The 13,125-nt window shown below is 41.1% G+C and overlaps 2 protein-coding genes across 3 annotated transcripts in view; both read left to right on the top strand.

The window, feature by feature from the left end:
* Positions 1-113: 113 nt before the first annotated feature.
* LOC131366843 (galectin-9-like) lies at positions 114-7,118 on the top strand. The gene is made up of 10 exons (XM_058411710.1): positions 114-259; positions 1,988-2,076; positions 2,941-3,148; positions 3,327-3,446; positions 3,528-3,563; positions 3,694-3,729; positions 3,815-3,847; positions 4,506-4,594; positions 5,543-5,699; positions 6,727-7,118. The coding sequence occupies exons 1-10, from the start codon at positions 230-232 to the stop codon at positions 6,871-6,873; spliced, it is 945 nt and encodes a 314-aa protein (XP_058267693.1). The 5' UTR covers positions 114-229; the 3' UTR covers positions 6,874-7,118.
* A 1,704-nt stretch (positions 7,119-8,822) lies between these two features.
* The window catches only part of nf1b (neurofibromin 1b), a 73,249-nt gene continuing 68,946 nt past the window's right edge, over positions 8,823-13,125 (top strand). Inside the window, exon 1 of one of the 2 annotated variants that reach the window (XM_058411047.1) lies at positions 8,823-9,074. In XM_058411047.1, coding sequence (XP_058267030.1) covers positions 9,015-9,074 — 60 coding nt within the window. In that variant the 5' untranslated portion in view covers positions 8,823-9,014. The remainder of the gene's footprint in view (positions 9,075-13,125) is intronic. The other variant, XM_058411046.1, reaches the window with a different exon arrangement.

Raw genomic sequence — 13,125 nt, forward strand, 5'->3', positions numbered from 1 at the left:
AGTCATATCTTTGAAAAGAGCAACTCTTTTATTGAGAAGATTTTGTAAAGATGAGCTGCATTTTGATGAACAGGAGGTTGGGTCTAATGCAAATTAAACTGTAACCTGACACTCACCACTTCCCGAGTAGTGCAGCCTTTTCTAGTAAAAAGAAACTCAGACCAACCTTCACAAGCAGGTATCGGAGGTGTTGTGCATTCACTCTGTGTCGACTCGGCACTGCATCAACATGTCCTTTCAGCGTCCTTATCTGAATCCGGTAAGCACTTTAACCTGCATGCATTCATTCTGTTCTAGTAAGTTACTCATTTCATTAGTTTCATTGCGTCGAGGTTAATGAGCCTCTACTCTGAATGGCTCTCTTCACCAACCTGGGATTAAGATTCAGGGTCCACAATCAATTTTTTATATTTTAGGAAAATATAAATGTAAAGTAAGTCACCTTCAAATCGCTAAAGCTTCAGTGTAAGTTATTAAAACCTTACAAGTTATTAAAACCATGAACCTCTCTAGACTATTTAAAATATAATATTTAGCAGGACTTAACCAAAAACGTTTAGTTTTTTTGTTTGTATATATATATTCATGGCATGCAACAGTGTAAATTCTGTAAACTCTAAGTTTTTTTTGTTGAGAAATGTTATACCTGTCAGGGTTGTGTAGAGGGAAGAGTCAGGAAAATGAGGTTAGTGCACAACCAAGGCTCTGCTTTAATTATCACGTCAGGCACAAAACTTGAGGGTGAACGGAAAAAAAAACCAAATGAAGGTCACTACCGCTGCAGGAAACGGATAAGCGCCTGAAAGTGAGAACATATGCACACAAAGCATCCTATAAGTCATTAACAGTGTTCAATACTCGCCGCTGTCTCTGGCGAGTATTGGGCTTAAATAGTTTCTGGATAATAGCTGGCAGATGCATCGTCGGCACTCAGGTGATTGGGGTGTGGTGACGTCACTGAGTCCGGCAGGTCCGTGATAATATCCTCTGAACCTTTTCATGGTTGTGTTTGGGTATGCAAATATATAATGTATGCATGAAAAGGTAAAAGTAAACATTATTAAGTAAAATAAAATAGTGTGGTAGATCATTAATCTATTAAATAGTTAATACACAGTAATAGTAAAAAGGATTCCTGAAAGCATATGCATTCAGAAATGATCCAAGAATCTGTGTAGGTAAAAAAAAGAAGAAGTAATAAATAAATAATAATTAAAAAATATATATAATTAAAAAAGAAAGAAAGTGCATGATAATAATCTTAAAATTCTCAGATTTTTTTTTACAACTTTGTCTATTTTTATTACAGCAAATTAATAGCAGGAAAGAAAAATAATTATTAACTCACCAGTGTTTCAGTTCCTGTGGCATAGCTAGCCTGGTTGTAATTCAGTAGTCAGTGCATTTAATACTATAATAAATTGGGTTAAAGTTGTATTTTGTGTCATGGTTTATTTTGTCTTGCTGTTATATTGTGTCTCATGCTATAAACTTAAACACGGCGCCTTTGACTCTACTCAACAACTATATAAACCCTAATGTACTTTTTTAAAACCCGAGCCAACAAGACGATTCGTATAATAATAAAAAAAATAATAAATTTTACAAAAGAGAATAATTAATTTAAGCAGAATCCAAACTGAGTCCATACCTAAAGCTGCTACTGTTACCTTCTTCTTTGGGTTACTGTGAACATCCTTCATTCATTTCTTGTTCTTAAAAAACTCCAACATGAAACTCCTCCTAGTAAATAATTGACTTGACCACCCATGTCCACCCAGACAAGGGGGCGTGTCTGCTCTGCCATTATACATGTTGCCTGTCCATTTGGCTCCTTTTCTCACAGTTGCTTCATTGGATTTATCCTTCATTTTAACCCTTGGCTTTGGAGGAAATTAAGTGCTGTATTTTTTTTTTTTTGCTCTGTAGTTTCTAAATTAGGAAACAAATCATTTCTGTTTACCTGACTGAATTTCCTCTTTATCAGAACCTGCCATTTACTGGCTGTATCCAAGGAGGTCTGTTTGAAGGGAAGGCCATCACTCTGACAGGACGAGTTCTAGCAGGAGCAGAGAGGTGAGTTTATCAAACCATGTGGTATTAAATCATGGATTTTTTTGGTATGAATTATGCTGTAACTTGATGAAGTCTGTTTGCTTGAAGTGAAATATTACACGGTAAACAAGAGAAGTGAGAGAGGTGTAATAGACCAAACCCTGAAGCTAATCTAATCAACATTTACAAGTTCCCTAATCCTGATCTATAGCAACATTCAAAACATCATCATGCTACTTGTGACATTAACCTTAGATAAGCTAACTAAAAGGTTAACATGATTCTATTGCAGCTAAACCAAATCATTTAGTTATCCAAATATGTTATAAGAGCAGAGGATCAGAGTTCACCATAATGTGTTCAACATTAATAGGCCATCAATATACTGTTCCTTTATTAATGAATCATTCTTTGATGCATACATCCATGTCAAACATTTCTCTTTAATTCATTTAATGCAAAACAAAAAACTGAAGGTTTCTCTGAAATTTATATTCAGCATTTAGAGTCGGAGTCTCCAGTGTCAGTGCTTTGTAGCGATGACAAGTTGTTGTAGAATTGAGAGGTGAAGCTGTCATTTACACCAGAAGATGTGTTTTTTTGTCTTTTTGACATTAAGAGGGCTAAGTGAGGAAATAATGCTTGCTGTAGCATAAGTGATAACAGAAACTAACTTACTTCATGAAAGTTCCCCGACATTAGAAGTAACTATAAATGATGTGACGTCATAATTAATGTAACTTTAGCGTGGATACTGATTATTTATTTAGAGTTGATTATTTTCCTTTAACTGCACACGCCCATGTGGACGTCTCCCTTCCTGTCTCTTGATGCTTAGATTGAATGAGAACATGTAAGCTCATTACACTCTGATGTTATATACAGGTTTTTTGTGAATCTGCAATGTGGCACTAACACATCCAGTGATATCGCCCTCCACTTCAACCCACGCTATGTGGGTAGCTCGGGTCATGTGGTGTGTAACACGCTGCAGAATTCCTGCTGGGGTTCAGAGCAACGGACCAACCACACCCCACTACCTAAAGGCTTCAACTTCACCCTCACCTTCCTGGTTAACCGAGACTCCTATTCGGTTAGGATGCCTCTTTTTTTCCTCTTATCCTTATTGTACACTACTGTGATTATTCCTCTTGATCTTATTTACCACTTACCATCTCCTAACCTCTTCTGCTATAGAGAGACCATTTCTCTGTATCAGTTATGTCTCTATACCGGTTATACAAGTCATCTGACTTGTGGCTCTGTCTCAGGTGATAGTGAACGGCAGCAATTTCCTGGAGTACTTGCACCGCCTCCCCGTCTCCCGTGTGAACGCCATCTCAGTGGACGGAGGTGTAGAAATCGTGTCCATCGCTTTCCAGAACCCAGCTGTGAGTCTTAACCCAAAGCAGAATTTTAAAAAACAATTTACATTCGGATTCCACCATAAATACGGCATTGTTTATTTACAGGCCTCGTGGATGGCACAACCCTGCTTTGCATACAAGGTATTATAGAATTATGACAGACCTCAGTGCTGAATATTTGAGTGTGAATATCTGAGTAACGTGGCCTAGATTTGAATAATGATCACAGGATAAACAGCACTGTTTGATAGCTGCTTTATTTTCTCTTCAGGTGAAGTCTTCTTACGCTGCACCTGGTTTGTGTGCCGTGAGTAGAACTTTTTTATTCGTCCTTTCATACCTTTACATGTTTGATATCTGTCTCAGTTAGATCCTGTTATCTTTCTTCACAGACACCTCCTCCGTACAGTCCTCCACAGGCTTATGTAAGAACCACATAATCCCATAATCCACCACAGAAGGTCTTTGAAGGTCTTGTGTGTGTGTCTGTGTGTGTGTGTGCTTGCAATCTGATGTGATTTTAATTTTTTTTATCTATTTAGAAATGACAAACAAAACTTTATTCTGTCTAAAGTAAGCAAACGAAGGTTAATCATTTTGCTTGCAAGCCCCTTAGTTAGCAAAGCATGTACTTAGAGGGATAGTTAGCTAGCAAGTTGTTGGGATGGATGCAGTTCAAATCTGTACTGCATATCAAATGTCAGGGATATACCACGGGTTTCCCCCGTTTCCACGGTGATTTGCATGATCTAGTTTTATAGTTGGCTAACTACCTCAGGAACACATTAGCATGCTAAAATTGCATCTGAAGCACACTGTAGAAACAGATCAACATGGAAATCTGTTTTGGATGGGATTTAAGTGTCAAATGCAATGTGCAGTGCATTTCTTCAAATAACATACATGATATTAGCTTGCTAACTAACCATCCTGCTAACTAGCTGATTTCCTAGCTATGAGCCTGCTGTGCTACTGAAACACATTCTTGGATTGGACTGTGTTAAAGGACATGGACATAAATTAAAGTTCTCTATACAGTATGTACAGTATACAAATTATAAAGAAAATATTCATTCTCTTTAGGTGCTGCCATATAAAACTATTCTCCAGGCTGGACTTTACCCGGGCAGAGTCATCACCGTGCAGGGTTGCATCAACCACAATGCTGACAAGTGTGTGCATTCGCGATACAAATAATCTGTGAATCAATTATGTAGAACATAATGAGACTGTGATTTAACAGCCCCTGAGTACCAGATCCTCAGACCCAACCCTTAAAACCAGTTTCTTGGTCCCAGCCCCTGAAAACCAGATCCTCTGTACAAGCCTCTGAGTACCAGATCCTCAGACCCAGCCCTTCAGTACCAGCCCTTTAAAACCAGCCTCTTGATACCAGCCCCTCTGTACAAGCCCCTCAGTACCACATCCTCAGACTCAGCCCTTCAGTCCCAGCCCTTTAAAACCAGCCTCTTGGTACCAGCCCCTGTGTACCAGATCCTCTGTACAAGCCCCTCAGTACCAGCCCCTCAGAACCAGCCTCTCAGTAGCAGCTGCTGAGTACCAGATCTTCAAAACCAGCCCCTCAGTACCAGACACCCATTTATAAGCCCCTCAATACCAGCACCTCAAAACCAGCCCCTTAGTACCAGATCCACAGAACCAGCCCCTCAGTACCAGACCCCTAGTACCAGACACCTATTTACAAGCCCCTCAGTACCAGCCGCTCAGTACCAGCCGCTCAAAACCAGCCCCTCAGTACCATCCCCTCCATACCAGCCCCTCAAGTACTAGCCCCTCAGTACCAGAGCCCCAGTACCAGACCCCCAGTTACAAGCCCCTCAGTAGCAGCCCCTTAAAACCAGCCCCTCAGAATCAGCCCCTCAAAAACAGCCTCTCAGTACCAGCCCCCCAGCTCCACAGTTCCAGCCCCTCAAAACCAGCCCCTCAATAACAGCCCTAATCGATCAAGCCAATTCCCATCCATAGAGCAGAAACACAAACTGTGTCATCACCAGGCTCCCTTTCACAGCCTTCAGGTGATTGGAAGGTTTTAGACAAATGCTTTGAACAGGAAAATAGAATAGAAACCAGCGTATGTTTTTTTTGCCCTTTCTTTCCAGGTTCAGCATCAACCTGCGTTATAACTCTGGCATTGCGCTCCACTTCAACCCGCGTTTCAACGAGAACGTAGTGGTGCGCAACAGCCTGCTGAAGGAGTGCTGGGGTAAAGAGGAGAGGAACGGTGGCATGCCCTTCTACAGAGGCCAGCAGTTTATGGTAATCAAAACCGTTAAGCAGGTCTCATGCTGAGAAAGATGTAGAGACAGATGAGGACATTCTGAACAACTTGAACTTTTTTGTAAATCTATAATAAACACAATAGGTTTAGTACAATGACATGAGTATTGAACTTTTTAAACAAGGACAAAGTCTCCAGAGTCAGCTGTGTAACAAGCAGAGAAAGTTTTCAAAAATACGGAACCTTCAGCTTTTCAGTTTCTCTGTAAAATGAAAAGATGCATTATTTATATATATATATATATATATATATATATATATATATATATATATATATATATATATATATATATATATATATAATTTAAGAGTATAAAACGAGAGGCCGTGAGTGAGGGAGCCAGCATTTATAGCTTCTATAACATGAAAGAAGGAACTTGTTTCGCAATCATGAGATGTGACTATAAATATATAAAAAATGTAATTAAAAATAAAGAAAGATTATAATTGTTGTAAGATTAAAAGACTTCAGGACACTGTGATTGGAAAATATGCATGGTGGTAGCCGAAACATTCATTACCACCCTGTCATTGATTATTTTCCTAGAACAGTGCACCCCCTAGTGTTGTGGTCCAGATTTAACACCCTTGAATAGTTTTCAATTTAGTTTAAAGAGCCTTGCCATGTTCTTACACTTATTTTACAAAAGTAACGAATGCCCCTTGAAACCAACCCCTCAAAACCAACCCCCTTAGTACCAGATCCTCAGAACCAGCCCCTCAGTACCAGACCCCCAGTTACAAGCCCCTCAGAAACAGCCCTTAAATCCAGCCCCTCCATACGAGCCCCTCAGTACCAGCCCCTCAGTACCAAAACCCCAGTACTAGCCCCTCAGTACCAGAGCCCCAGTACCAGACCCTCAATACCAGAGCCCCAGTACTAAGCCCTTCAGTAGAAGTTTCAATTTAGTTTAGATAGCCTTACCATATACATCAATAAGACCTGAAAGCTTCATATGTTCCTGCACTTATTTTATAAAAGTAACGAATGTGTATTGTATTGCAGGTGAGCATCACGTGCGACACTCAGTGCTACAGAATCGCCGTGAACAGCACACAGATGTTTGTCTACAACCACCGTCACTTCCTTCTTCAGGAAATCGACGTCCTGGAGGTTGAGGGAAACCTCAGTGTGTGTTCTGTGACAGCTTGAAGGCTGAGGGAGGTCATGAGGACGCTCTAATGACAGAAACTGATGTCCTTCATACAAATCAAATACTTTGATTCTTTTTTTTATTGAATTATTGAATATTAATATATTAAGGGATTTTATCATTCTTTGTACCTGAACTAAGTTATGCTCATGTAAACATTCAGTGACCTTCTTTTGTCCTAGTTAAAGTAAAGTTTATTAAATAGCAAAAGGTCCTGGTGAGTTGATGTAGTTATTAACTGTAATGAATTAATAATAAAAGAAACTTTGCTGAACTTGTGGTGTTGTGTCAGTTTATAGTAATTTTATATGAACAGAACAGAAACTGTGCTCTGATTAAAACAATTTCCTCATGAGCAGGTCAGTGGGTGTGTTAGAGCAGTAAAATCATCTTACACACACACATGATGAGTTTCCACCTCTAGTTTATCACATCAACAGGATACTCGTGGACCGATGACTCACAGTATTTTGTGTTGGTGTACAGTGTGCTCAGTGTTCTCCAAGCACCGTGTGTCATTTCCGCTATCTTCATCCATGCCTCTGTTCTCAGTTCCATCTACACAGAGGCTCAACACACACTGCAACAAGCCAGCCTTTCTTCCTCTAAACTGTCTTACCAACATAATGACTTGAGTTCATTTCTGTGCATATGATCACTAAACGAGCTCAGGCATGAAAAATGTAGGAAACACAAGCTAAGCTCACTTTAGCATCTTTTCGTACACTTATTAATTAAATATGTAGCACAGTATAGAACTATAATGCTTATACACAGGGTCATGGACCTTTAGTCTATCCTGGGGAATCTGGGCACTAAGCAGAGGACACCATGGACAGTACAATCTCACACACACACACACACACACTAGGGACAAGTTAGAAATGCCAATCAGCCTACCATGTATGTCTTTGGACAGGGGGAGGAAACTAGAGAAACCACTGAAGTACAGGGAGAACATGTAAACTCTGACCACATGAGGCAGTTGTAGGATTTGTCGTAATACACCACAATTCACCAAGCAGCAATTTTTCTTGGAGAACTCGGAGGAAGCCCACATAAATACAGCAAGAACATGTGAAACTCAGGATGGAACCTGGGGAAGCATTTTGCTTAACCACTTGCTAAACACTCTGCTCAAATCTCTTTCATTATAAAGTAAGAAACTCACTTGGATTTTATAGACCTTAAGCAATAACTACATTGATTCTTACACTGAAGATGTTTCCAACATTGGTGCTACCATATACAAGCGTAGAAGAGGAATGATGTATACACACTCATGATGCAGCATCGCCCTGAAGACCAAGGCTCCTCTCAACGTTTCTATTTCTTGTTTTCTCAGGGAGTTTTTACCTTTGACATGGAATTGCTCATTAGCCTTAAACAGCTAAATCTATGTCTATGTCTGGATATCTATAAAGCTGCTTTCTGATCATGCCCATTGCTAAAAGGTATTTTGAAATATACTTGGATTAAAAAGAAACTCAACATTAGGATTTTAGATAAAACCTTTGTGTGTGTGTGTGTGTGTGTGTGTGCGTGTGTGGAGGACCTACCAAATGTCCCTACAAGGTTAAAACTAACCTTGGTGTGACATTTGGTTCCTACTAACATATTAAAAATGTTTTCAGTGAAAAGAGTCTCACATTAAAGCTCTGGTAAAGTTGTCATTTTTATGACAGATGCTTTGTTTACGTTTTCTCAGTAACATGAGCTGTGAGTGTTATGTCTTTATGGTGCCGCTATAATGTTAACGAGAACAGGAAATGGCTTTAACATAAACATTAAAAGAAACTATAAACAGATGAAATGTTCTTTAATAAATAAATAATGTAAGCTTGGATGAATTACACACACACACACACACACACACACATCAGTCTCCAGTTCAGTCACATAGACGCCCTGTGGAGAGCCACGCATGCGCAGTAACGCCTCCCATCCTGGCAGCTTCACTGCTGCCTCACTGGAAAGGAGGACTTAAACTTCCGCCACCGTCATGGCGGCACCGTGCTGCTTCTGATATGGAAAAAAAGGAGAAAATAACAAGCCAGCCCTCCCGTGTGCGGGCCCTGACCACGGACCTGGAGGATTAAAGGGTCAGAAAGCGCAGGAAAGGCGTGTTTTTGTGCACGCCATGGCGGCGCACAAACCCGCTGAATGGGTTCAGGCCGTCATTAACAGATTCGACGAGCAGGTAAGAAGAGCATCGAGAGAGAGAGAGAGAGAGAGAGAGGGAGGAGGAGGAGGAGGAGGAGGAGGAGGAGAGTAGAATGTCCTTTATTGTTATTATTTTTAATTTTATTATGAAATCACTGGCTGTCCTGCAGAAACACTTCCCTTTTCCCTGCTTCATGCAAAGAGCTCAGGTTTTCCTTTCAGTTTATTTGCCCCCTCTTCACAATAACAGCAGTTTAGCTAGCCAGCTGTGCTACAGAGTGAGAACTGATGGCCTTTCTGACAGTAGCTAAATATGTTTTTATTGTGTGTACTACTTCTCCTCTCCTCTCGTTTCAACTTCTTTTACTTTCTTCTTCCTTGTGAGCATGTGCCAGGATTTTTCTGCAAACTCCTGAAAACATCTAGTGTTGTTTGCACTGTAGCTGTCAGTGAAGAGAAAGTAAACTGAGCCTCGGGCTGAAACCCAAACCGCTGCCTGCTCCCTTTAACAAGTGCACTACATTCACAACTCTCCAGAGTTTCCAAATCAAAACTGGTTTGAAAAGTTTCAGAGCGTTTCGTTCCTGTCCCGTAGTACAGTAGATCCTGATGCAGATATCCAAAGCAGAAGTGTTGAGTGTTTTGTTGTTGACTCATCCTGTACCAGCTTTGTGTTCTTCCAATGACGAGCGCCCTACAATGTTTACGTCCCACCTCTGGCAGTGTGTCTCTCTGAGGTTCATCTGTACATTTCTGCCTCAGTCTTTTCCTCCGCACAGGATTCCCTTTTCCAATCATGTGTTGATGTAGAATAAATACACCATATAGCCAAAAATAAGTGGACACTTGACCTTCTCACCATTATGCCACTGTTCCCCAAGCCACTGCTGTAAAAATGTATAAAATGTCTTCGTATACACTGTCAAGGCTTCTCCTTTAGTGTGAGTAAGAAATGTCTTTTTATGAATTACGTGCATCTTGATCCATTTAGCAATTAATCCAGAAATGCTGGACGCCCAGACAAATGCCTGGAAGAACCACACAAAGGTGGTGAAAACTTGCAGCTTTCCATCACCATCCGCACTGCTGAGATTCAGTCTCGGTTCACACATGTACACCCTAACTACAAAAACACGGCATCTCGTTGCCTGCATTGTCCTGCACCTTAGCTGTGAAGCGGTGAAGGTTTATTTCAGAAGTATGGAAGGAGTCTCCAGTGACAGGGTTCTGTAACAGTCTGCAGTTAAGCTTATACCTGACTGTCTCCGGGACTGAGGACGGTTTCTCTGTAACATGATAAGCTGCAATTTTTTTTACTGGAACTGACTTGTTTTCCTCATCGTTAAATGTAACTGTAAAAGGATAAAAAGTATCATGTGTCATTCTTTAATAAAGAAGAAGTGTTTGGTTTACTCTGTAAATGGAGAGAATCACTACAGGATGTGCTGCTGTTGAGAAAATGATCATCTTTACAGTGGAAACGGAAACTCCAGACTGTCTGAGTTAAAACCTGTGTTTACACTCCAGCTCCTCTCAGAACAAGTGCTTGTTCACATGAGGTCTGTGGATCTTGGAGATCAGACACCGCAGGATGACCAGTGACCCTCTCTGACTCTATTACACATCCTGTGTTACTGTATTAGACTGTATCAGCTCCTGGCTCATGAAACTTTAATGCAAGTGTAATAAAGATTAGAACTGCCTCTTAATGATAAGCCGGTTCTCAGTGCTACATAATCGCAAAATAGGATTTTATGTCGTTAACTTTTGCAGGGTTTAAATCTTTACACTGATTTAACACAAAACAAACAAACTATTCAGATATTCGTTTAGATCTATTTTTCCTTAAATTATGAGGTTTTAAGGGTTCTTGCTTTGACCTCTTTGTGTGGTTTGAGTTGTTTTTAACAGATTTTTTTTGGACCCATTATAGAAAAACAGATTTCTAATGCAAGAGTGAGATTAGTGAGAAACAGTAAAGTGTTTTTAGTTTTCTAAATAAGTTGAGCGTGGAGATTTGTCTTGTAAGGAAACTAAATGTAAAGATTAAAGACAAACGAAAGAACCTCTAAACATTCTTGGTTTAATGTCCATGTTGATGAATATGGTGAAGTAAATCTTTTTTTAATAAACTGAAAGATATAGGTTCAAATTAGTGAAGGAGGTGTGGCCAATGATTCATGTCAGTCTTAGGGAAGGAGGTGTGGCCTTGTGGTCTCTGTGTCGATCCCAGGTCAAGGAGGCCTGGTCTATTTGCTGACTTCAGTGAAGGAGGCATGGGCTCTATACCGAACTCAGGGAAGGAGGCATAGTCTCTGGGTTGACCCCCGGGGGAAGGAAGTGTGTTCTCTGTGTCGACCCCGCGGAAGGAGGCCTGGTCGCTGTGTTGACTCCGGTGGAAGGAGGCGTGATCTCTGTGTCGCCCCCAGGGAAGGAGGCGTGGTCTCTGTGTCGCCCCCAGGGAAGGAGGCGTGGTCTCTGTGTTAACCTCAGGGAAGGAGGCGTAGTCTGTCTTGACCCTGGGGATGGAGGTGTGGTCTCTGTGTCTGTGTATTTTCCAGTGATTCAGGTTTTAACCAGCATTAAAATCTCAGGTTTCACAGGAAGACACTGTTGGGTTCATGATGTAATTCCTCAAATGATTCTGTGGCATTATTAGCCATTTACTTTAAGTGATGAGATGTGTGTCTGAATTTGTAACTCCCAAGTTGATTAAACAGAAGATGGGATAAACAGTTCTGTTATAATTTGTAGTGTAGGTCTGTGTGTGTGTGTGTGTGTGTGTGTGTGTGTGTGTTTCCTCATGTTGTAGGTGAAGGGATACGCACTTTCCTTGTCTGGTCTCTCTGCAGTCCTGGCAGTTTTTGGCAAAGTACTTAAGGGCTTGTCTGCACCCTAAAGGAAGTTCTGATCCCAGACAAAGTGGCCTTGTGTTTGTCGGCTTGGCATGAATACGGATGTCAGCATGTTCTCTCTCTCTCTCTCTCTCTCACTCTCTCTCTCTCTCTGTGTGTGCGTGTGTTCCGGACTTAAATTTGTCCGGTCCCAAGATTCTAATTTCCATTTCCTCTTCTTGCAGTTTGGTAACTTGTCAAACACGTGGCTGTCGTTCTCTCTCTCCCTCTCCCTGACTTCAGGGTCAGTGAGATCACCTTGTTGATTTTTCAGACTGTGTATCCATTGCACACTGTCTATGTTTCTCAGAGGCTTCCTCGGAACCCAGGGGGTACAGGATAGAGAAGACAGGGAATCCTATGTAAAACAGATACCTCCACTCTCCAGGCCAATTGATTACATAGTGATAGAGGCACAATGACTAATTTCAGGAGAGTGTGTGTGAGAGAGAGAGAGAGAGAGAGAGAGAGAGAGAGAGAGAGAGAGAGTGAGTGGATGAGTAGATGCTGCAGGTGTTCCACTGTGGCCTAGCGGGGTGTGGCACCCTCTAAAGAGGTCTTTGTGTACTTGTATGTGAGTGTATGTGTTTGTAGGGCCGGGATCCAGCCGTCTGCTCAGCCTCGTTGGCAATCTGAACACTGAAAAAACGCTGAATTTGGAGGTGTCTCGCTTGCACTGCGTTTCCAGCTTCGCTCTGTGTGTACATTCATCAAAAAAAGTTCTGAAAGTTTCCCTGAAGAGTGCTCATTGTGAGCTCGTCTTTGAGCTTGTGTAACTTCCTTTAAGACTTCGGGATGTGCTGTTAAAGGAAATTAATCAACAACAGGGTGTTGTGACACAGTTTACCCGGCATACAGCTGAGTTACCTTCACCAGCCTGAGGTTGATTCATGTTCTATAACAACGCATCTTGAAGTGTTTTACACAAAGGATCTTTTTTTTTTTTTACCATTTCTAGTTACATTTAATGTTAACAACATAGCAGCTTGTCATGTTGCCAGCTTGTCAAAGTGAAAAAACATGGTGGAAAACTTACTGCCTGTTAAAACGAAGACCTCTGACACTGGAGACTCCTTCCATAAATGTTGGTACAGTTTGGCTGAACAGTTTGAGCAGCTTATCTCTGGTGTACATGTTGTCCAATCAGCGGCGTTGTTCTGACTCGAACCGCTCAAAATCTGTCACTAGCCTGAT

This window comes from Hemibagrus wyckioides, linkage group LG16 (assembly GCF_019097595.1).
Source record: "Hemibagrus wyckioides isolate EC202008001 linkage group LG16, SWU_Hwy_1.0, whole genome shotgun sequence".
Classification (NCBI taxonomy): Eukaryota; Metazoa; Chordata; class Actinopteri; order Siluriformes; family Bagridae; genus Hemibagrus; species Hemibagrus wyckioides.